The 26,570-nt window shown below is 32.8% G+C and overlaps 1 protein-coding gene across 2 annotated transcripts in view; it reads left to right on the top strand.

Moving 5' to 3' along the window:
- Nucleotides 1-26,570, top strand: part of LOC114349529 (glutamate receptor ionotropic, kainate 2) — a 599,640-nt gene that overhangs the window by 280,938 nt on the left and 292,132 nt on the right. For both annotated transcript variants that reach the window (XM_050643108.1, XM_050643113.1), the window contains exon 5: nucleotides 15,215-15,372. In XM_050643108.1, the coding sequence (XP_050499065.1) occupies nucleotides 15,215-15,372 (158 nt within the window). The remainder of the gene's footprint in view (nucleotides 1-15,214; nucleotides 15,373-26,570) is intronic.

A 26,570-nucleotide genomic window follows, 5' to 3' on the forward strand; every position in this document is an offset into this window, starting at 1 on the left:
ATTACCAGTATGTAATGTTCAATGTACAATGTATGTAACAATGTAATTGTTATAGCTTAGCCTATACAGGGTGTAACAAAAATACAGGTCATAAAATAAATCACATATTCTGATACCAAAAATATATCAATTGAACTAACTTACCTTAGTACAAATGTGCACATAGAAAAAGTTACAACCCTTTGAAGTTACAAAATTAAAATTAATTTTTTCCCATATATCGAAAACTGTTGGAGATTTTTTATTGAAAATGCACATGTGGCATTCTTACGGCAGAAACATATATTATGGGGGTTTTGTTCCCTTAAACCCCCCCCCCCAAACTTTTGTGTACGTTCCAATTAAATTATTATTGTGGTACCATCAGTTAAACACTATTTTTAAAACTTTTTTGCCTCTCACTACTTTTTCGAAAACCCAGTTTTTATCGAGATATTTTGAATATTTGTCAAATCCACCACATATTTGTATAGTGTTTAGTACGGTGATAGAGACCTAATATAAAAATTTATTTATAATTTACATTTTTATGTATATTTTGAACCAAATTAAAAAAGAAGCCACATCTCGAAAAAAGGTGCCTTATCAAAAAAATACTAAGAGGCAAAAAAGTTTTACAAACACTGTGTTTAACTTATCATACCGCAATAATAGTTTAATTTGAACGTACACAAACATTTGGGGGGTTTAAAGGAACAAAACCCCAATAAATTTTTTATGTAAACATAATAAGAAAGAAGCCGGATCTCGATAAAAATGGGCTTATCGAAAAAATAATAAGAGGCAAAAAAGTTTTAAAACATTGTGTTTAATTTTTTGGTACCACCATAATAATTTAATTGGATAGCACCGTTGATTGAGGTATTGGAGGCCCATATCAATATTTCAATCAACGAAACTCAAAACTTTGGGAGGTGTCTAAGGGAACAAAACCCCCATAAAATTTTTGTGGGGTGTACAAATTTCACCATAATTTTTTAAAGATGTTCATGCCGTAAGAATGCCATATGTCCATTTTCAATAAAAAATCTCTAATAGTTTTCCATATATTGGAAAAAATAGATTTTCATTTTGTAACTTCAAAGGGCTGTAACTTTTTTTATATCCACTTTTGTACTAAAGGTGCAGTTGACCCACTACATGGTAAACATCAGCCATTGTTTGTTCCGAACTAATACCTTAAAAATAGTAAATTAGCATAGTTTAAAAATAGTGAAAGCGGTCCAGCAAGAACATTACACTATCCACTAGCTGGGTAAGTGTTTGCCAAATTCAATGTGTCCAAATAGAGTATTAATTAGAATTAGAATTACAAGACTATATAGACTTTTTATCAGCAATTTATTTTCGAATGATTTTATTTTATTATTCTTGGGGCGACTCAATTGCACTAGACAAGAAATATTAATCATCCATTTATAAAAATGTTTTTGGCTGGAAATGGGAACGGATCCGGTCCAGTCAACAATATATATAATGCACAAATGATTCAACCCTCAAATACAATGATACCAATGCAACCAAATCATCAATATATGCAACAACAGAACTCTGTATCAGCAGACATGATGCACTATTATCAAAATCAATTCCCACCTCTTCCAAATATGTACACTCATCCATCTAATTTCCAAAACTTATCCTTACCTCAAATGAGCCAAAACTCAGTTCCTCCACAGCCAGAGATACACTCAAAAACTTTCGAAGAAGGAATAGATTATTCCCTACCGTCCTCATCAAGTGACGATGAAAACATGGAAAGTGATGCAAATGTTTGTCCGTGGCAACAAATAAAAGAGTCGAGATCAAAAAGAAAACGTAGAAAAATAGCAGAAACTACTGAGCAAGGTGCTTCAGTAAGCACATCTAATAGGTTTCAAACTCTCTCAGAAGAAAACGCAGATACAAACCAAATAAATACCAGTAAAAGAAACGATGACAACCCAAATACCCAAACGAAAGATCCCAAGCCGCCCCTATTTATGTTTACGGAGTAATAGACTACAAAGCAATGACTGACTCTATAGCGCAAGTTACTGAAGATGAAACATATTATACTACCACTCTTCCTGAAAATGTTGTTAAAATAAATGCTAAAACACCTGATTCTTATAGGAAAATAATAAATTACATGAGAGAAGAAAAAATAGTACACCATAGCTATCAACTCAAACAAGAAAGAGCATATAGAGTCGTCCTAAGAGGTTTACACCATTCTATACCCTTAGAGCAACTAAAATCTGAATTATTAAGGCAAGGCCACACAGTCAGAAATGTTTTAAACATCCGGCACAGAGTAACAAAAGAGCCCCTACCATTATTTTTCGTCGATTTGGAACCAAAAAACAACAATAATAAAGTTTTTATTGTGGAATTTATATACAATACCAGAATAAGAGTAGAAGCTCCGAGACACAAGAACACCATTGTGCAATGCACTCGATGTCAGGCATACGGACACTCTAAGTCATACTGTTACAAACCTTATACATGTGTTCAGTGCTGTTTTTGTAACAATATAGGTTCCGGTACGCAATGTTCCTGGGGATCTGGGGAGTGTTCATAAGGAGAGCGCGCTCCGGCGAAACTTTTTAAATTTAGCTTCAGTAAGGGCGTTTTAAAGCTATTTGGGAGCAAGGAAAAAATTTTGGAATTTGTCTATAATTTGGTTGTTTTTTTATTTTTTGTCCCAAGAGGTACCGGTACGGCGTACCGGCACGTACCGTCACAAAAACAGCACTGCATGTGTTAAATGTGGAGGATCACACGACACCAAAAGTTGCACAAACCCGAAAGACACACCTGCAACATGTACTCTTTGCAAGGGCAACCACCCAGCGAACCATAAAGGCTGCACTGTTTATCGAGACTTATTAAAAGCAAAGAACAGGAATAAAGACACAACTAGACCTAGAAACACACAAGGATACATAAATCCCAATCCAGCACTGCACCAAATGACTCAACAATATGCGCAAAATGTAATCAATTATGCTCAAGTAACCTCAGGAAACACTAACAGACCAAATAATGGTGAAGATTCAACACACATGACGACAAGCTTCTTAAATGAATTCAAAAATCTATTTAATCAACTTCTGAACCAAAATAGCATGATCCTGAACATGCTAACAACAGTCATTAGTAAAATAACGAATTAATGGCTCCATCAATTAGAATAGCCGCCTGGAACGCCAACGGGCTACCAAACCATGTACAGGAAATCACAGCATTTTTAAAAGTAAATAAATTAGATGTTCTTCTCATCTCAGAATCACACTCAACCGAAAGAACAGTAGTAAAAATCCCTTTATACACAACGTACCTTACTCGTCATCCTGATGGAACTGCTCACGCAGGAACAGCAATTATTATTAAATCTTCTATTAAACACTATTTCCTACAAAATTACGCCACACCTAAAATACAAGGAACCATACTAAAAATAGAAACATTTACATGGCCACTTGCCATTGCAGCAATTTACTGTCCTCCTAGACACTCAATATCAATTGAAGAATACGAGACCTTTTTTCAAGAACTAGGACCCCGATTTATAGCAGCTGGAGACTGGAACGCCAAACACACCGTATGGGGATCGAGGCTTATAACACCAAAGGGTCGAAATTTATCGGCGTGCTCGCAGAGAAATAATTTAAACTTCCTTTCGACAGGTCAGCCAACGTATTGGCCGACCGATCAAAACAGGATTCCTGACCTGCTAGACTTTGCCGTTATCAAAGGTATCTCAAATATACATTACAAAATAGAACCCAGTCGTGATTTAAGTTCAGATCACACCGCAATAATCATAACACTAAGTACAACTGTAATATGGAAGGAACCTGTGGCAAAACTCTGCAATAAAAGAACCAACTGGGAACAATTTCAAGCTATTATTAACACAAATATAAACTTAAAACATCGAATTAAAGAACCCCATGAAATAGGAAAAGCAGTGCAACATTTAACAGAAGTAGTACAAGATGCTGCATGGAAGTCAACTCCAGATGATAAAAAAATTACCACCTATGATCATAACATTCCTTTACAAATTAAAGAAATGTTAAATGAAAAAAGAAGAGCTAGAGCCAAATGGCAGCGGTCAAGGAATCCCCGGATAAAACACAATTAAATCGATTAACACATCAACTGCGTACAGCTTTAATCCAGGCCTGTAATGAGAAGTTTAAATATTACGTCTCCAACCTAACACCTAATGACCATTCATTATGGCAAGCGACCAAAAAATTCAAGAGACCAATAGCATCTATTCCACCAATTAGAAAATCGGATCTAAGCTGAGCAAAAACTGATGAAGAAAAATCAAACACATTAGCACCACACCTCGCCCAGGTATTTAGTCTACATACAGAAGTCAATACTGAAGATGAAGAAGTATACACATTTCTCGACGCTCCTTGTCAATTATCACTACCACTGAAACCATGTACACCAACAGAGATCTGGAAGGCGATAAATAAAATAAACCCTCATAAGGCTCCAGGTTATGACTTAATTAATGGTGATGTACTAAAGCAGAGGTCGGCAACGCGGCGCCCGCGGGCGCCACTGCGCCCTTCAATAAATTTTAGTGCGCCCTTAAACTATTCACAGAGAACGGCAGTTCTCACCAGTGGCGCACAACACCCCTACAAGCGACACTATATATACACGAAATTTTCGATTTTCTAAACCTGACTGAATGGAAAATTGGACCACATCCCATCTTAAAGTTTACGAAAAGACTCGTCCATCCATATGTTACTTCTCCATTTTGGTCCAAGGGTGTGGAATTTACGGCCCTTCCCATTTAAAGCCTGTTTTTCGTTCTCGTCCCCAAAACTCCCAAAAATTTCAAAAATTTAAGCCCAACCTTTGCGGCTTCTGATAGCATAGATCATTACCTTTTTAACGCATGTTTAATTTTGAAAATCGGTTGTACCATCCAAAAGTTATCGAGCTCAGAAATATGACTCAATTTTTATTTAAAAAATGGAAAATGTTTGTGGATATGTATGTTTGTATGTATGTATGTGGAAAAGTTAAACCGATCTGAATTTTTTTTCCTGTGTTTCAAGAGGGTGTGAGGGCCGATTCAGAACCGGTCTAATTTTTGACTTCTGACTACCCGTAAGTTAGCTAGAGGACTAAGTAGATACAAAATAGCATATTTTTTGGGCGTATATATCTTAGGTTCAAGAAAAGACAGGAAAACTGCAAATACACCAAATTAATAGGGTTGAGTTAAGCTTTCAAATGACCCTTAAGAGATCAAGCTGAGGCATACGCACTGCTCACCATAGCCAAAAAACTGAAAAATTAAACTTTGAAAATTTTGGTTTTTCGACAATTACTCAAAATTTCAACCTACGAATTGCGCCATTAACTGAGCGTTTGTAGAAGGACTCAGGACGCGTCTAACGGTGTATACCTTATATCTGGAAAAATTCGAATTTTTAAGTTATAGGGTTCATAAGTATGATCAAATCTATTTCTTATGGGAAAAACGGTTTTTCAAGCTCAATAATTCCTGTAATACGTTCAGTTATCATACTCGATCTTGGATGCATCAGATACTACTTGTCAATACGTTTCAAATTCATGTTTAGTGATCAACATCAGGTAAGCCGTTCAGAAATTATAGAGCTCCAAAGGTATAATTAGTCCAGGAACTGAAATTTTTCACTTCGCAATTTTTACAGAATGGATAGATTTGTTTAAAAGTTTGACAATAAGTAGTGGATAGTCCAAGGATCAAAATCTATATGATGCCGAAAGACGCTTTTACCAAGGGGGTAGTTGCCACCTCATCTCGAGGGTGGAAATTTTTTTTTATATTTTGACCGCAAATGCTGGTAAAAATATTAATTATAAACAAAAAATGTTCATTATACATTTTTTTGATAAAATTAATAGTTTTCGATTTATTAGTTATCGAAGCTGTTAGTTTTATATCGGAAAGATTACCAGATAACGGCAGTTCTCGCCAGTGGCGCAGAAATACACTTCCCTACACGTGACACTATTATATACACGAAATTTTCAATTCCCTAAATCTGACTGAATTGAAAATTGTGCCAACTCCCATCTTCAAGTTCAGAAAAAGACCCACCCATTCATATGTCAACCATCCATTTTGGTCCAAGGGTGTCGATTTTACGGCCCTTCCTATTTAGGGTCTGTTTTTCGTTCTGGTCCCCAAAACTCCCAAAAACTTCGAAAATTTAAGTCCAACCTTTGCGGTTTCTAATAGAACTGATCATTACCTTTTCAACGCATGTCTAATTTTGAAAATCGGTTATACCATTCAAAAGTTATAGAGCTTAGAAATGTGACTCAATTTTTATTTAAAAAAGGGAAAATGTTTGTGGATATGTATGTATGTGTGTTTGAAAGTTAAACCGATTTGATATTTTTTCTCTGTATTTAAAGAGGGGGTCAGGGCCGATTTAGAACCGGTGAAGTTTGTGACTTTTGACCACCCATAAGCCAGCTATAGGACTTTGTAGGTACAAAACGGCATATTTTTTGGGGGTATATATATTCGGATCAAGAAGAGGCATGAGAACCGCAAATATATCAAATCAATAGTGTTGACTTAAGCTTTCAAATGGTGTCCAAGCCGTCAGGATCAGACATACACACGGCTCAGTATAGCCGAAAAACTGAAAAACTAAACTTTGAAAATTTTGGTTTTTCGACAATTACTCAACATTTCAACGTACGAATTGTGCCAATAACTTAGCGTTTGTATAAGGACTCAAGACGAATCTAACGATGTATACCTCATATCCGGGAAAATTCAAATTTTTAGGTTATAGGCTTCATAAATATGATAAAATCTATTTTCTGTGGGAAAAACGGTTTCGAAAGCTAAATAATTCCTGTACCTAATAACTTCAGTTATCATACTTGACCTTAGATCCATCAGATACTACTGGTCAATACGTTTCAAACTCATGTTAACTGATCAAAATCGGTTAAGCCGTTTAGAGAAGTTATTAAGATACAAAAGTATAATCCAATTAACGATTATTCCCCAAACGGTTTATGAGTTGTAGTGGTTACGACGCTAAATTTGATCTGGCAACGGGCAATCCGACTTCATTTACCGGCCATCTCAATATATTTTTTTTCAATCTATTTCGAATAGAAAAAAATCTAGTGTACATTCGATGGACACTAGATGATTTGGGAGATAATGCAACAAAGGTGACCATTTATAAAGCTTGACGTGTAATAGAGGAACATTGCATTCAACTTCATACATTTAATTTATAAATAACTTTGAAAAACTCTTGATACAAGAATAAAAAACCGCTAAACGCCGTAAAAATGAGTGGCGCATAAAATATTCCAGCTACAAAAGATCTGATATGAATGTTACGTGGCGCGAAAATGGATTTTCATTTGATGCAAAACAAAATTCTAGTTTTATTTTAAAAGATTTTTCCATAATATTTGCTAAATTTGAAGTAAACGCGCCACAAAAGAGTTTCAAAATTCAAACTGTATCAAAGTTACTCTTTTGTGGCGCGTTTACTTCAAATTTAGCAAATATTATGGAAAAATCTTTTAAAATAAAACTAGAATTTTGTTTTGCATCAAATGAAAATCCATTTTCGCGCCACGTAACATTCATATCAGATCTTTTGTAGCTGGAATATTTTATGCGCCACTCATTTTTACGGCGTTTAGCGGTTTTTTATTCTTGTTATTATTTAGACAACAAATTCAAAACGTATATGTTTTATACGTTTATATTTATATATTTGTTAGGTCAAAAAATAGTTGGCGCCCGCCTTGAATTTTTAATTTAGTATTTCACTCTTTACATTCATACGTCAAAATAATTGTCAAAGTTAATTTAAATTTGGAAATCTCTCCGAAAAATATTAATTTTTGGCGGATTATTTGATTTATACCGTTCTAATTTAGTTTGTTTAGTTTTGTTAAACTTTTCCTTATTTAGTTTACATTTTGAAAGTGTTCATAAGTTAAACGTTACTTGAAAACTCCTCTATGGAGTCATCTAGTGGAGGCGAACCGCCTGATATTGAGAATTCGATGGATAGTAGCTGTGATTTACAAGATTTAAATGGATTTCTACCCAACCAGCCTCAAAATAAGATAAGTAGTAGTATTAATCTTAACAATATTAATGAAAAACAAAATACTTTAGTAAACTCAGATCAACCAGAAAAAACCAGGCCTGTTTATTTATACGAAAAAATTGATTTAGGACCTTTTTACATTTTCATTGAAAACTCCAGTTTAAATTTTACAGGAAAATTAAACGCTGTTAAAATAGGCGAGATCCTATTTACGTTACATCCAGAAATTGACAATTATATAAAAAAAATTGACTCAATCGGACGCAACCGAGTTAGGGTCTCATTTAAAAATTATAGTAGCGCAAATGCTTTAGTTACTTCCAAATTCCTTATTCAAAAAAATCTGACCGCATACATTCCAAAATTTCAATTGTTTAAACTAGGTGTAGTAAGGGATATAGATTCAGATATATCGGAAGAATATCTTAAAAATAGAATAAAGGAATTTGATCACCATTGCAAATTCTCGGTTGAGTATGTGAAACGAATAACAAGAAAAATAGTAGCAGATGACAAAGTAATATTTAATCCAACAAAATCAGTTATTGTGTCTTTTAAATGCCAGAATATACCAAAGTATGTAGTAATTAATCATGTCTTACACACTGTTGAAAAATACCAGCAAAAGGTAATTATCTGTTACCACTGCTATAGGTATGGGCACATGAGTAAGCAGTGTAAAAGTAATCCTCGCTGTTTTAAGTGTCATGAATCTCACCTTTCCGATTCTTGTCCTTTATCATCGTTTAACAAAAAATGTCTATCCTGTGAAGGTGAACACTTCACTAATGAATGGGAGATATGCCCAGAATTTGATCGCCAAAAGAAAATAAAACATTATATGTCTGAAAACAGCTTATCTTTTAAGGAAACAATTAAACTCTTTCCTAAGATAACTTATGCATCTATAGCAGCCAATAATTCCTCAATAAATTCTCATCAAACTCCAAATATGAATACACCATCCTCTTCATATTCCTTTACTCAATTGTCCACGTCTCAAACATCTTCCAATCAGTTCGCTCTACCTTCAGTTTCAAATAGATATACAATAATAAAACCACCAAAATACAAACGACCTATCTCTTCCTCACCAGACCAAGTAACAATGGAACATCAAAAAATAATAAAGTTAAACCCCATGTCCAACAGACCTGGTGGTATTATCACCTCTTCTTCGTATCAATCTACATTTAATCCAGAACAAGGATCTAAAATACATGAACCATCAAAAGAATTAACAGAATTAATATCAAATATAGTTACAAGTATTATCTCTAATATAAATCACAAAAATTTTGAAATTCCAGAAAAATCAGTTCTAGTAAATTCAATTCAATCAGTTTTAAGTTCTCTCTTATATAAAAATGAATAGATTGGTAATTTGTCAATGGAATTGTAGATCGGCTAACTCTAATAGAGAAAACCTTATCCACCTATTAGAAGACCAGAAAGTTGATATCGCATTATTATCAGAAACTAGATTTAAACCAGAAAAGTATTATAACTTTCACGGGTACAATATTGTCAGAGACGACCGCTTTTCAGTAACTGTTGGCGGTGGCTCAGCAATTTTAATAAATTCAAACCTATATTACGAGGAAGTCACCATGAAAGTAGATTTAATAAACGTCAATAAAGTAGCAATAAAAATAAAGTTTAAGTCATATACTGTCACATTTATATCTATGTATGTTCCCCCAGGAACCAAGTTATTGTTACAACAATGGAACAATTTCATAACATCTATAGAAAGACCATTTATAATAGGAGGTGACCTTAATGCTCACCACATTGCCTGGGGCCTAGACAACCAAACAGATATGAAAGGTAAAATCTTGATGGACTGTATAGACGATAATAATTTAATATTCAAAAATGATGGCTCTCCTACTTTCTTTAGGAACTTCTCGAAATCGGCAATAGACCTGACCATTTGTACTCCTGACTTAAACCACCTGATCACTTGGAAAACACTTCAAGACCTATTTGGTTCAGACCATACACCTATAAGAGTAGAGTTAGAGGATCAACCAACTCATACATATAATCCATATTCACAAAAGTGGAATTTAAAGAATGCCGACTGGAAATTATATGAACAGTATTCGGAAGATGTATTCTCTCAATTTAAAGATATAAATTCTTATGAACAAATTTTGCACAATATAAATACAACTGCATCCTACTGCATCCCCAAATTTAAAATAAAAAAACCGACTTCCAGAGGAAAATACTGGTGGGATTTAGAATGTGAAGAAGCAGTCAGAAGAAGACAGGAAAGTTTTTGTATATTCAAAGAAAATCCAAACCATGAAAACCTACTTAAGTATAAAAAAGATGATGCACATGTCAAGAAGATCACTAAACAAACTAAAAGAAATAGCTGGAGAGATTATGTCGGATCCCTAAATAGGTCAGTCCCTATTAAAGATGTATGGTCAAAAGTTAACCGAATAAAAAATAGAAAAACAATGAACAAAGTCCCTGTTATTCTGTCGGAAGCTTCGTGGGTAGAAGAGTTCCATCAAAATATCACACCGCCGTCTGCAGAATTAGTAATTCCTGATTTACAACTAAATGCTCTGTACGACTATCCAGAACCAATCCGTTTCCTAGTCAAACCATTTTCTGCCACTGAACTAAACTTTGCGTTGAAGAAAAACTCAAATTCAGCACCAGGTGCCGATAATATCCATTACTCGATGCTATCAAATCTTTCAAGAATTGGTAAGGCTGCACTACTAAATATATATAATGAAATTTGGATGCGCCGCATAAAGATTCCTGACGATTGGCACGTTTACACTATTATCCCGGTTTTAAAACCAGGAAAATCATCAAAGAATTGGGATTCTTACCGTCCAATCGGTCTGGCTTCCTGTATACTAAAAACATATGAGAGACTTATTAAAAACCGTCTGGAATTTTGGCTAGAAAAGAACGACCTATTACCAAGAAGTCAGTTTGGTTTTAGAAAAGGTAAATCCACACAAGATAGCCTCTGCCACTTTTTAATAGACATTTATAGTTCCTTTACTTATAAGAAAGCAGTTAGTGCTTTGTTCTTAGATATAAAAGGGGCTTATGACAACGTTAATCTTCACATACTATACGCGAAAATGTTGGAAATAGGAATACCCGAGATAGTAACATGGAACATCATTAACTTATACATTAATCGAGCAGTTCACGTTAGATTAAATGGAGATCAATCTAACTCCCGATACACATCTTTGGGACTACCTCAGGGTAGCATCCTAAGTCCTATATTATATATACTGTATACTGCTGACTTAGAAACTAAACTTCCTCAACACATAAAAATCCTACAGTACGCTGATGATGTTGCGATATATGCAGAAAATAAGTCAATAGATAGATGTAATAACTACCTTAAATCGACATTGAATATTATAAAAAAATGGGCTACCGATAATAACTTAACAATATCAGAGAGTAAATCAACCATTGTTACCTTTACTAAAAAACGATATGTTCCTCAAAGCCATCTACAATTTGATAATACTAATATTCCTTATAAAACTTCAATAAAATTTCTTGGCGTATTTTTAGACTCCAAATTAAATTGGAAAGAACACACAAATTACATATTACGAAGAATGGAAAATGCAATGAATATCATGAAGACTGTAAGTGTCAGTAACTGGGGAGCTGATCCAAACATATCAATATTACTATACAGAAATTTGATAAGATCAATCTTAGACTATGGATCTATTTTTTATGGCTCAGCATCAAACTCTGTACTCCAAAAAATCGAGAGGATCAAAAATAAGGCACTTAGGTTATGCACTGGTTTTCTTCGTAGCACACCTATATTGGTCATGGAATGTGAGCTTAATGAACCTCCACTTTCATTACGCAGGGAATACCTAAGTGAGAAATTTATAGTTAAAACAGCGGTTAACGATAAACTGCTATTAAATAAAATTGTTCATTTAACCACCTCATACCTAACTCATTATTACTGGGAAAAAAAGAAACTGCTTTTAGTTGTGGAAAGCTTCCTCAACGTTTCTAATTCCATTGGCGACATACACCAAATTGAACAAAGCTCGTCTCGAAAGCTAAATTATGAAGATTATTTATCTCCAGTTAACTGTCATTTAAGTAATATTCGTGCGACAGACTTCCTTACTAAAATAGACCACCTTCAGTGTGTACAAAAAAACTGGGGGAGTTATCAGAAATTATATACGGATGGTTCAAAAATGGAAGGAAAAGTTGGATATGCTATATATTACCCACAAAAAAGTATAAAAATAAACAACAGATTACCTGATAAAATGACAATTTTCACAGCTGAACTCATTGCAATCAAAGAAGCATACAAAATATGTATTAATCAAAAAGAACTCAATTATGTTATATTTACAGACTGCCAAAGCATTGTAAAGACATTGAAATATAATGTACATAATTTTGCAGAAAATTATATCATCAGTGACATCATAGCAATTAACAGTGAAGCTTTGAAATCGGGCAAAAATATAATATTGTGTTGGATAAAAGCACACATTGGTATAAAAAACAACGAAATAGTAGATGATCTGGCTAAAAAAGCAACAACGAAGGAATCCACTCTGCATACTTATCAACTTCCTATGGGAGACATAATTTCTATTATGAGATCTATCAAACGGACGAAATGGCAGGAACAATTCAATAATTCAGACAAAGGAAATTATTACAAAAAAATCCAGCCTACACTTCCCATCAAGACATGGTTTAATCAAGTTTCCAACAAAGGCTCTATCAAAACTATTTGTCGAATAAGAAGTAATCACTGTCTGACTCCAGTCTACAAAAGAGAAATAGGACTTGTAGATAATGATGAATGTTTATGTGGAGAGCTAGCTGATCTACAACATATGCTATTAGAATGTCCTTTACATTTTATTGAAATATCAAACTTTTTTGCCAATCTAGTTCAAGTTAATGTACAATTTCCTTTTAATCTTATATACCTTTTACAATCAAACAATCTAGATGTTTATAAAATTTTGTACAACCATGTTAATTGTTTAAAATTAAAGCTCTGAGAAAAAAAGAAAAAAAAATAAAAAAAAAAATAATTAAATAAAGTAAACAGATACTAAGATCTAAACCTCCGCGAGGTTGAATCGGGTTTAGGTCTTAGCGCGATAAAAAAATATACAAAAAAAAAAAACAAAAAAAAAAAAAAAAACTAAAAAAAAAATGTAATAAAAAAATGTTAAAAAATATAATAAAAAAAATAATAAAAAAAACAGAGTAAAAAAAACAGTAGTACTAATAGTTTTAAATTTAGATACTAAGCATATATTTTGTAAAAGAGAGAATTCAAAACACATTGACTGGCCAGTTGGTTGCTTAAACCAGTGCCAATAAAACATAAACACACACACACACACACTCTTTACATTAAAAACGTTGCCGACCTCTGTACTAAAGCATTTGCCTAGAAAAGCGATAGTCCTGCTAACTATTGTATATAACAGCATGATAAGACTGTGTCACTTTCCTATTCAATGGAAATACGCACAAATAATTATGATTGCGAAACCGGGCAAACCGCCTACAGAACCCTCCTCCTATCGTCCTATAAGCCTTCTACCAATAATGTCAAAAATTTTCGAAAGACTTCTCTTAGTCCAAATTCTCGAAAGAATAAACATAAATAACATAATACCTGACCATCAATTTGGCTTTCGACAGAACTACTCAACAACACAGCAGTGCCATAGGATTGTAAATTATATAAAAGAAACTTTAGAGGGAAAGAAAATGTGTGCGGCAGTATTCCTTGATGTGGAAAAGGCATTTGATAAGGTGTGGCATAAAGGCCTGTTGTATAAAGTGAAAAAGAATATGCCTAATGAAATATACCTGATATTAAAATCATATCTGAGCGAGCGATTTTTCCAAATCAAAGTAAGTACCTCACTTTCCAAATATCATCCTATACAATCCGGAGTACCTCAAGGTAGCGTCCTCGGTCCCTTCCTTTATCTCCTTTACACTGCTGATATACCTGCTGATGATGACATTACTATGGCCACATTTGCCGACGATACAGGAATCCTTACATCAGACGATAACCCAGATAGAGCTTCTAACAAACTGCAAAACTATTTAAATTCACTTCAAACATGGTTAACAAAATGGAAGATTAAAGTAAACGGTGAAAAGTCTTCACAAATTACGTTCACAACAAGAAGGATCGACTGTCCACAGGTTCATATCAACAACATTCCTATCCCCTTAAAATCAGATGTCAAGTACCTGGGACTCCATTTGTACCGAGAGCTGACATGGAAGAACCATATCAAAACCAAGAAAACTCAACTTAATTTAAAAGTCAGACAAATGCATTGGCTGCTAGGTAAAAGATCCCAGTTATCATTAGAAAACAAAGTATTATTATACAAAATTATACTAAAGCCGATATGGAGTTATGGTATAGAGTTATGGGGCTGCAGCAAACCGAGCAACACTAAAATACTGCAAACTTTTCAATCAAAGACGCTGCGCATGATAGCGAATGCACCATGGTACGTTTCCAATATCACTATCCATAATGACCTTGGGATACCATTCATCGAAGATGTTATTAAACTAAAGGCAAACAAAGTCCAAGAAAGAAATTTCGCTCATGAAAGTCAAACGATTCAACAACTCTACCAGCCGCCACTTGTGGGAAGAAGACTGAAAAGGACATGGTCAGAGGACCTAACTGATTAGGTGTATTGGAGAACCATCGATGGATGGTGCCCAAAGCATGCCAGGATTCAAGACTTTGCTACTATTTGCTAAATACTCTGTGTTGTAATTGGAGTAGATTGTAAATTTGCACTTAATAAAATGATAAAAAAAACTTTTGTACTAAGGTAAATTAGGTTCAATCGAACTAATTTTAATCTCAGAATATGTGATTTAATTTATGATCTGTATTTTTATTACACCCTGTATAAACAAAATATTTAACTTGTATAAACAGAAACATTAAAAGCACTGCTACCCATTTCAAACAAAACTATAAACTACAATATCTCAAAGTTGCGATTACAAATTGACGCCAAATTCTGTTTCAGGCCTACGTCGACCTAGTTAAGGCTTGGGGATGGAAGTCCTTCACCATAATTTACGAGAACAACGAGGGGTTGGTTCGATTGCAGGAGTTACTAAAAGCACATGGACCCTACGAATTTCCTATAACGGTCCGTCAGTTGGGAGAGGGTTCTGATTACAGGTAATTACAAAGAGGGTCTCAACTGTCAATTGAAATTGAGTTAAGGGGTGTTATGTTCATGGGAGATAACTGTCAAAAGGAATTTCCGTAATGCGTTGTCAATAAGGTACATACAGTTGTTCCATTGAATCTTTGCACATGCATAAAATTATTCACGAATTACTTTTTATACTAATTACCCAAAACAATAAGTTAAAAAAGGTTAGGCGATAGTTTTTGATACATTATATATCAAGAATTTTGACGTTTATCATTTTCAGTGGCAGTGGCGTATTTGTTGTGTTTTTCATATTATTTAAACTTTTACTCTTTGTACATTTCATTGTAACTTTTATTTTAAAACATAATTGTTAGAACGACTAACTGTTAGTTGCTCTATTATTTGATTACTTACGGTAATTATTTAGTTTTAAACTAATGGGACAAGTAATAGTTTTTAACCTACAAATTGTCATTATTCTACATAAGTCGGGCTATAGTTCTGTCGAACGGAAACTTATTTGTTTATTTTTGAGGTTACTGTTTAATTTTTTGTTTTTTAATTTATTTATTGCCGTTCTATATTTATCTTTCTGATAGTAATAGTCGGTATGACATTCAAGCTGTTTAATGTTGAGTATGTATATCAATCTCTTCAATAACATTTATAAAATAAGTCCACCAGGATAATGGCCATTTCCTAATAATTACATTGACAGTAGATGCCAACGTACGTTTCATTTAATGTTTTGAATTAACTTTTTTACAAATATATCCTTAGGTTTGTGCAAAGAACCGTTGCACGAAATGTATATTCTGGTTGTTTTTATAAATTAATGATTCATTATTATTCGTTTTTACCGTAAAATATAAAGTACCTATACTATACACAGATTAATTTAATGAAACATCAGCGTTAGTCCAGAGTAATAAGGTTTTTCCCATGACACTCTAGCAGCCAGGTTACTGAACCGTTTTTTCGACAAGTAATACCTATAGAAACAAATTGTAACTATTTCCTGCGTAGGATCTGGCGGCCATTTTTATTTATAAACAATTAAGTGTCAAAAATGGCATTTTCCCTTTTTTTCAAATCAATGGAAAACAGTGAAACTTATGGTTTTTTAATACAAATATCTTTGAGATTATGGAAAAAGCTTTAAAATGACGTATTACAAAGTTTGATATTCTCACTTATTGTTAATATAATTGCTAAAAAAGATCGGAATTGCAAAAAAATCGTTTTTATCGTAAAATATAAATACTCTGGGCTAATTAGCAAAATTCATGGAAAAGTTATTTACCAGCAATTTTATTGCTGGAATCGAATTATAAGATCCTATATTTTAATATTATAGGTATGCAAAGTCCGCAGATAGTGTGCTACTTTTTTTATAAACAAAATGGCGCCGACAAATCGTATTTTTTTCAATTATTGCTCTATAACTCCGAAGATTTTAACTTTACAACAAAAACACTCAAATAAAAATTCACCGCAATTAAATTTTGCATAGAGATCTGTTTTTCACGATTTGCTCCGACGAAAATTTTCTTCGGAAAATGCGGGTTTTCCTAACAAACTCTAATTTTCAAATATAAAGTTTTAGGTAAATAATTATTAATCAATAATTAAATAACTTAGTGACATCAAAGCTTTCTTGGTATAGATTGTAATTCCAGAAGCCGGTGAAAATTAAACGAATATTTTAGCAACAATTCAATTGTTAATTAACAATTTACGATCGCAATAATAACCAAAATAATAATGATACATTGATCAAACTTATAAAGATTATAAAGATGAGATGCTTATTTAATATTTTATCGACAAAATATAATTTTTTCTTTTTTTTGCATAATCTTTAAATTTTGAAAGAAAAATAGTTATAATACGCTCGGCTGGTCTAATTAGTATAGTACAAAGAAAGGTTATTTACCAGCAATTTTATTGCTCGAATCGAATTATAAGATCCTATATATTATTAATATAGGTATGCAAAGTCCGCAGATAGTGTGCTACTTTTTTTATAAACAAAATGGCGCCGACAAATCGTATTTTTTTCAATTATTGCTCTATAACTCCGAAGATTTTAGCTTTACACCAAAAACACTCAAATAAAAATTCACCCCAATTTAATTCTACATAGAGGCAAGTTTTTCTCGATTTGCTCCGACGAAAATTTTTCTCGGAAAATGTGGATTTTCCCAACAAAATCTCAAGTTTTCAAATAAATTTTTTGGGCCAGTAATTATTTATCAATAATTATATAGCTTGGTGAAATAAAAGCTTTCTTGGTATAGATTATAAACTCAAAAGCCGGTGAAAATGAAATGAATATTTTAGCAACAATTCAATTGTTAATTAACAATTTACAGTCGCAATAACAACCAAAATAATCATGAGACATTGATCAAACTTTTTCTTTTACAGAGAAAGATTATAAAGGTGTGATGCCTATTTAATATTTTGTCGACAAAATATAAATTTTTTCATGTTTTTGCATAATCTTTAAATGTTTAAAAAAAAGTGTTATAAACAAATGAACATTTCTCAGAAATTGTTTATTATATTCTAATTTTAAAAAATACTTAAAATGCGTATTTCATAGGTCTTGAAATAAATGCTTTAAAAAAATTTTACAACCATTTGCAAAAAAGTTATAAAACAGCAAAATAAATATACGATATCTCCGTTGTTTATAATTTGTTTTAATTGTTTCAAAGTTTAAATGTGAGTCTATGGTACAAACTAATTACTCACAAAGAATGTCAAAAATTAGTGCAATGGTTATATTTTAATCAAAGATTAGAAATACTTTTTTTTTGTAATTTTTAGCGCAAAAGTAGACCTGATACAGAGTCGGAGCTAAAATGTTCACTCGAAGCGACTGACACGCAGCATACATTATTAAAAGTGTACGTTGGGCGGCCGGTCGTCGCTCCGAGTGAGAATTTTAACTACAGTACTGTATTAGTCTACTTTCACGCGTCTAAATTACAAAAAAATATATTTATAATCTTTAATTAAAATATAACCATTAAACTGATAATCGACTTTTTTTGTAAATAATTAGCTTGTACTTTAAACTCACTTCTACGCTTTGAAAGAATTAAAAAAAACTATAAACACCGTAGTGAATCGTATGTTTATTTTGCTGTTTCATAACTTTTTTGCAAAAGGTTGCAAAAAAGTTTTAAAGCATTCATTTTCAAGATATTTGAAATGCGCATTTTAGCTATTTTTTAAAATTATACTATAATAAAAACTCTCTGAGAAACGTTAATTTGTTTATAACTATTTTTTTTAAACATTTAAAGATTTTGCAAAAAAATAAAAAAATAATATTTTGTCGACAAAATGTTAAATATGCATCTCATCTTTATAAGATTTCAAAGTTTGATCAGTGTATCATAATTATTTTGGATATTATTGCGACCGTAAATTATTAATTAACAATTGAATTGTTGCTAAAATATTAGTTTAATTTTCACCAGCTTCTGGAACTATAATCTAAACCAAGAAGGCTTTTAAGTCACCAAATTATTTAATTATTGGTAGATAATTACTTATCTAAAACTTTCTTTGAAAATTAAAAATTTTGTTGGGAAAACCCGCATTTTCCGAGGAAAATTTCGTCAGAGCACATCGGGAAAAACACGTCTCTATGCAGAATTTAATCACGGTGAATTTTTATTTGAGTGTTTTTGTTGTAAAGTTAAAATCTTCGGAGTTATAGAGCAATAATTCAAAAAATCACGATTTTCGGGCGCCATTTTGTTTATAAAAAAAGTAGCACACTATCTGAGGACTTTGCATACCTATATTATTAATATATAGGATCTTATAATTCGATTCCAGCAATAAAATTGCTGGTAAATAACTTTTCCCAAAAATGGCCTATTCTCCGATAATCAGCCCAGACTAAAAGTACTTACTCGTATTCTATACACAGATTCATTTAATGAAACATCAGCGTTAGTCCAGGGTAATAAGGTTTTTCCCATGACACTCGAGCAGCCAAGGTACTGAAGCGTTTTTTCGATAGGTAATACCTATAAGACCAAATTGTAACTATTTCCTGCGTAGGATCTGGCGGCCATTTTTATTTATAAACAATTAAGTGTCAAAAATAGCATTTTCCCTTTTTTTCAAATCAATGGAAAACAGTGAAACTTATGGTTTTTTTAGTACAAATATCTTTGAGATCATGGAAAATGCTTTAAAATGACGTATTACAAAGTTTGATATACTCACTTATTGTTAATATAATTGCTAAAAAAGTTCGGAATTGCAAAAAAATTAATTTCGCAATATCTATTGTAAAAATTAGTGTATAGCTTTGAAATTTTTGTCATGTAAGTGATCTGTGGTGCTTAATATGTGACAATAATTTCAAAGCGATTCATTCAATAGTTTAAATTTTATTCAAATTGTTTATCCCAGAGAGCATTTTTTTGCAATACCATAAGTCAGAAAAAAATGACAGAACCATTCCACAGGTGTCAAATGAAAGAGCATGAGCTATATTTTCAACTTGGTTTAAAGAAATCAATAAAAAATGCATTTATCAGTAATAAATAATTATGCAAAAGTATCGTATATCTTTCATTATAAACTTTTTATTTTGTTATATAAGAAATTATATATATTTATTACAATTTTTTATCAATTATGATATAATTAACATTCCTTGGTAGTTATGCACTTTAAACAGGGTAAAAAAGTAAATTTTTTTGGAAAAAGTTATCCAAAAAGTTTATAAGGAAAGATTTACGATACTTTTGCATAATTATTTATTACTAAGAAATGCATTTTTTATTCACTTTTTTTAACCAAGTTGAAAATATAGCTTATGCTCTTCCATTTGACACCTGTGGAATGGTTCTATCTTCATTTTTTTCTGACTTATGTTATTGCAAAGAAAATGCTCTCTGGGATAAACAATTTGAATAAAATTTAAACAATTAAATGAATCGCTTTGAAATTTTTATCACATATTAAGCACCAAAGATCCCTTATTTGACAAAAATTTCAGAGCTGTACACTAATTTTTACAACAGTTATTGCGAAAATAATTTCTTTTGCAATTCCGACCTTTTTTCGCAATTATATTAACAATAAATGAGTATATCAAACTTTGTAATATGTCATTTTAAAGCTTTTTCCATAATCTCAAAGATATTTGTACTAAAAAAATCATAAGTTTCAATGTTTTCCATTGATTTGAAAAAAAAATGGGAAAAATGCCATTTTTTGACAGTTAATTGTTTATAAATAAAAATGGCCGCCAGATCCTACGCAGGAAATAGTTACAGTTTGTTCTTATATGTATTACTTGTCGAAAAAACGCTTCAGTACCCTGGCTGCTGAAGTGTCACAAACAGGGTATATTTTTGTGTTATTACCCTGGCCTACCTTTATATGGGGTGTATTATGATATTGGAAGATATGCTCTTAAAAATCCTCAAAATATGCATGCCAATATGCTGTGAAATTGGTCAAAATAAGAAATAATATAAAATTTGTTATTCCATTATTTCGAATACCTTCCCTCTCATACACCGACTAAAATATTGAGCAAAGAGGCCATCCCAAACCGGCCCCTTTAGAATCTGTGCACTGTACATAATATGCGTGTTTTTCTTAACGAGTCCAAACCAGTGTTAACACATTATGACCAAAATTATGTAAAGTCTCATCTAATATAAATATTCTTGCGCTTTTATGATTTTTGATTAATTGTAATAATTCCGGCTTGATCATTCGCTAACCATTCTTTTATTTTATTTACTGTCCAGGAATTTGTTTGCTTATTTAAAATTTTCGAATTGTATTAGACCTGGATCTCGCGTACCAAAAAAAGTTGATTAATAGCAAGCTGAAAATTGGTTAATAGATTAGCGGTGTCTAGTCGGACAAATTTTGATGTACGGGAACACTGGAACAGGGGAAGTTTTAATTGTGGAACAGGTTAAAAATTTGGAACATCAGACTACGAAAACGTTCCATCTATTTTGTCGGACAGAACTTCCAATTGATTTGTTAACATTTCATTAAACTCTCATGCAAAAATCAGCCTGGTGTTTATCATCAACTGAGCATTTTAATGTGTGGAATACGAAGAACATGTCAAATGACAGGAATTATATTGGTGATAAATAGCAGTCTGGGGCGTTTTCGTAATCTGACGTTCCAAATTTTTAAACTGTTCCACAATTAAAACTTCCCCTGTTCCAGTGTTCCCATACATCAGAATTTGTCCGACTAGACAGACACCCTTAAGCTATTAACAAATTTTCAGCTTGGTATTAATCAATTTTTTTGGTACGCGGGATCCAGGCCTATATGGGGCATTATTCAAAACTATAAGAGATTATTACGGTCAGCTGATTTTGATTTTGGCGAAAACACCACATCCGATGTTTCAATAAGACCATGTATTTCACCCTCATGTATATTATAATATATGTCTCTTTCCCCCAGTATCAGTGTATTTTATGGATTTTAAACCGTCGTTCTACCAAATCCGTTTTATTTCACCTTTAGTAAAAATAGTTTTTGTCTAAACATCTAAACAATTGAAGCTTGTTCTTTTTTAAAATATTCATAACTTTTTAAAAACTCAATTCTATTTTCTTCCATTTTAAACCTTAACTACACTAAACTATTTGAAAACTCTCCAGGGACTTTAATGCAAATGCCATAAGACAGCAAGATATTTTTTAGCAGAATTGATTATTTTGGTGAATATCAGCCACTACTTCATTAGTATTTAATGGTACAAATAAAAGGTTAATAGAAATACACTGACAGGCAAAAAAAATGCCCACCCTATAAATTTCCGAAAATAAAAATTCATTAGAAGTTTTATGCACTGTTTCATATTTTATAGTCAACATCTTTCATTTTTAAAACAAAAAATGGCCATAACTGCTTAATTCATCAGCATAATTTATTTAATTAGAAGGCTACAAAAGAAAATAGTGTAATATCGGAACGAATTAAAAACATAAAAATTACGAATTAACTAGAACAAAATTGTCTAATATCGGGTGTTATGCCCTAACACATCAATAACCCTTTGCATGCGATTTGGAAGGGAAAAGAACAAATTATTTTGAATAAAAATTTGATTAATACGTTCATATTCTTCACGAAGCATCTTTTGAAGTTCTGCAATACATTCTGGCTGGCCTGGTTGACTTTTAACCCTACGACGAAGTTCATCCCAAAGTTTTTCGATGATATTCAGATCAGGACTGCAGGTTGGCCATTCTAGAGTATTACATTCTGCCAAAACATTTTATATATACCGGTGAGCATTCAGCGAGTTTTTGATGAAAATTAGTTCAGTTCGAGCTTCAAATGAGATTCCAGCCCAAACCATGACACCACCCCCGCCAAACTTTCTTCTCTAGGACATACAAGCTTGGGCATATCTTTCATTTCTCTTTCGGCCATCAAACCCTCTTTCGGCCATCGCCAGACTTCAATCAGGACCGCGATTCATCAGTAAAGAGTATTCGGCTCCAATCCTGTATATTCCAGTGTTGATGTTCTCGAGCAAAAAATAATCGATTCCTACAGTGTCTGGTTTGTAATTTGGGAACAATAGCCGGCCGTTGCAATTAGTCTTCTTTCGTTGAGGCGTCTTCTAACCGTTCTCTCACTTAGATTCACATTTCAAACCTCCTGCAGACGGTTTCTTGCAGCAATTGCAGTGGAGTGGTGATTTCTTAAAAGTTCCATCACAATAAAACAATCATCTCTTTGCGAGATAATTCTTCTACTACAGGAACCAGCTGGACGTGAGTATGTACCAGTCTCCATAAAGCGATGAAAAGCTCTCCGTACTGTAGTTATCGGAATACTTAAAGTTTCGGATACATAAACTTGACTTCTTCCGTCTTGTAGCAATGCAATAATTCGAGCGACATCTACTTTAGATAACACCACAACTTAATAATTATTCACAAATATTTTGTCGAAATTCACGTTTGAAAAGCTAAATTTCTGTTTTAATTAAAGGTGCTCAACTTAGAAGATAAACAGTGACTACAGAAAACAACGACACATACGTCAAACCTAAGTCACAAACTGTCAAAATCAAGCAGAATATTATGATCGCAATAAATATTTAAATTGAGACGCAATATAGTGCAGTCACTGAAGGTGGATATGACCTATTACCTCCGATTTCGTTGAACCTCCATCGATTTGTATAAAAATTGGTGAGTGGTTAAAGGATATCTCAAGGAACAAAGGTGACATGGTGCCAACTTGCGCTTTTACCCTGGGGATGGATGCCACCCCTTCTCGGGAGTAAAAATTATTTTATTAAAAATAACCCCATAATTCGATAGAGAGACTAACTGTAAGCAAAATTTTTTAAATAAAGGTATTGAAATAAATAAAAACTTTTTGAGTTATTAAAGATTAAAGATTTCATTTTTCGTGAAAAAACTGCATGCTTTTAACCGATTTTTTTATAAATAACTCAAAAACTATAAGTTCTTACAAAAAAATTATTATTGCCAAAATTGAAGCTAATAAAAAATGAAATAAATTACTTACTAGAAAAACCTTTTAATGTTAACTAAAAGTGAGTTATAGGTAATTGGGTTTACTGTAAAGAGACCGAAATCATTAAACCGAAAGCAGTAGACGGAACTCATTAGACCGAAAAGCACTTTACCGAACCTCACTAGACCGAACAGCACAAGACCGAAAAGCAGTTATTTTCGCTTGTCGCAGTAAAAGAGATAAGACTAATGTAATCAATATACTCACAGACAGCCAAGCATCACTGAAGGCACTAATGAGCCCGAAAGTGACGTCAAGGCTGGTATGGGAATGCCGGCAAGAACTGGAAGAACTGGCCGAAAGAAATAGTGTAACTCTATTCTGGGTGCCAGGACACACCGGGATAGACGGTAATGAGAAAGCAGATGAGCTGGCAAGGAACGGTTCATCAACTTTATATTTTGGCCCAGAACCAGCTCTAGGAGTACCTAAAACAATAATTAGGGGACAAGTCAGGGAATGGGTCAAAAACAAACACAAAGAATACTGGGGGAACGTACCTGGTCAGCGACACGGGAGGCCCTTAATAAGGGAACCCTCAAAACGGAGAGCTGAGGAGCTAATAAAATTACATAGGAGTCAGCTCCGCATAATTACAGGTCTTCTCACGGGTCACTGTGCCCTGAAAGGACACCTGAATAGAATTGGGCTGTACGAAGGGAACCTTAACTGCAGACTGTGCAATAGGGGAACTGAAACAGCATATCATGTACTGTACGAGTGTGAGGCTTCGGATCACAAAAGGCAGGCTATTTATGGACAACCAAAATTAAGTCCAGCAGAATATGCCACCCAACCCATGCTAGGGATGTACAATTTGGTACGTGGAACCAAGCTCGTGGATTGGGTGACATAAAAGGTAGGATGGTTGGCACAATAAGCCCATGAGGCTGCAGTGCCTTCGGAGACATATGTCAGACGACCTCCAAAAATAAAAAAAAAAGTGTAACTACAACTAAATATTATTTGGATGGTTATTATAAACAGTTAAAATGGTGTTAACGTCAATCTACCCTTAATTTATTTTTACCTTCATTAATTTGTTTATCGGATGAAAATTATTTCATATCAGACTGTACAGAGTAACAATTTACACAGTCTATATATAAAATAATACAAAAAAAGTACAATAATCAAAAAGACATATTTTATACAAAATCTTAGCATAATTTACTGCAATCTTTTTTAATCAGTCTAGTGAGGTTTCGATAAAGTGCTTTTCGGTCTAATGAGTTCGGTCTACTGCTTTCGGTCTAATGATTTCGGTCTAATTGTCGTGTACCAGGTAATTGAAGGTATATTTCTTTCGGCGTCTACCCAAATCTAAGTATTCAAGCTTAAATAACGGGAAAATGATGCATTTTATAACGTAAACTTGTTAAACATTTGTCAAGTATTTTAAAATATCTATCAAATGAGCCTCCGAGCAAATTAGTAGCATTAAAATTTATGCTCCAAAAACTTTCAAAATTTGTCTTTTAAAAAATTTTCAAAAAATGTTATTGCTTTTTTTAAATAATTCAGTTAGTTTTGAGATATCAGATTTACCTAAAAACCATTTGAAAGCTAAAACTGAGGGCTTTTAAACCACGTTGAATTTAATCTTTTAAACCCCTTACTTTTTTAAAAAATAAAAGGTTAAATAGCCCCGGTTACATGGTCCTCGCAGCAAAATTTAAGCTTTAAATGTTTATATCTCGGTTATTTTGTACCCTACAGAAATAGTAAAAAGGTAAAATATTTGATACAGAAACAACTAAAATTTGGTTGAATATCATTTTTTTCTTAAATTTAGTATTTTTGGAGTTATTATTAAAAGAAAATGAAAATTAAGCATTGAAAGGCATCGTTTTCCCGTTATTTAAGCTTGAATAATTAGATTTGCGTACTCGTCGAAAAAAATATACCTTCAATTACCCATAACTCACTTTGACTTAATATTAGTGTAGTTCTTTAAATGAGGAGTGTATTTAATTTTTTTTTATCTTTAATTTTGGTAATAATATCTTTTTTGTAAAAGATTATAGTTTTTGAGTTATACGTAAATAACCGCTTTAAAACATGAATTTTTTACGAAAAAATAAAATCTTTGATCTTTAATAACTCAAAAAGTGTTGATTTATAATACTAACTTTATATAACAAATTTTGTTTAGAATTTCTTTCTCTATCGATTTATTTATTATTTTTAATGAAATAATTTTCACCCACGAGAAGGGGTGGCATCCACCCGCAGGGTAAAAGCGCAAGTTGGCATCATATCACCTTTGTTCCTTGAGGTATACTCTAAGTACTCACCCATTTTCATGAAAATCGATGGAGGATCAACGAAATCAGATGTGAAAACCTTCAGTGACTGCACCAATATGAAACAGTGCATAAAACTTTCAATGAATTTTATTTTCGGAAATTTATAGAGTGGCACTTTTTTGCCAATCAGTGTATCTTGTTTCATTTTATAAAATGTTTACATTGGTATAACGGACTCCCCTTGTTAAGTAAAATGACGCTTGACGTCATTTGTGACGATTTTTTGTTTTACTGTAGAGAAAAATTAATACGTCACTATAAAAAAAGCTTCATACGTCACTATAAAGCATCGCGTCAGTAAGCATATTGTGTTCCCTACAACCGAA

This window comes from Diabrotica virgifera, chromosome 1 (assembly GCF_917563875.1).
Source record: "Diabrotica virgifera virgifera chromosome 1, PGI_DIABVI_V3a".
NCBI lineage: Eukaryota > Metazoa > Arthropoda > Insecta > Coleoptera > Chrysomelidae > Diabrotica > Diabrotica virgifera.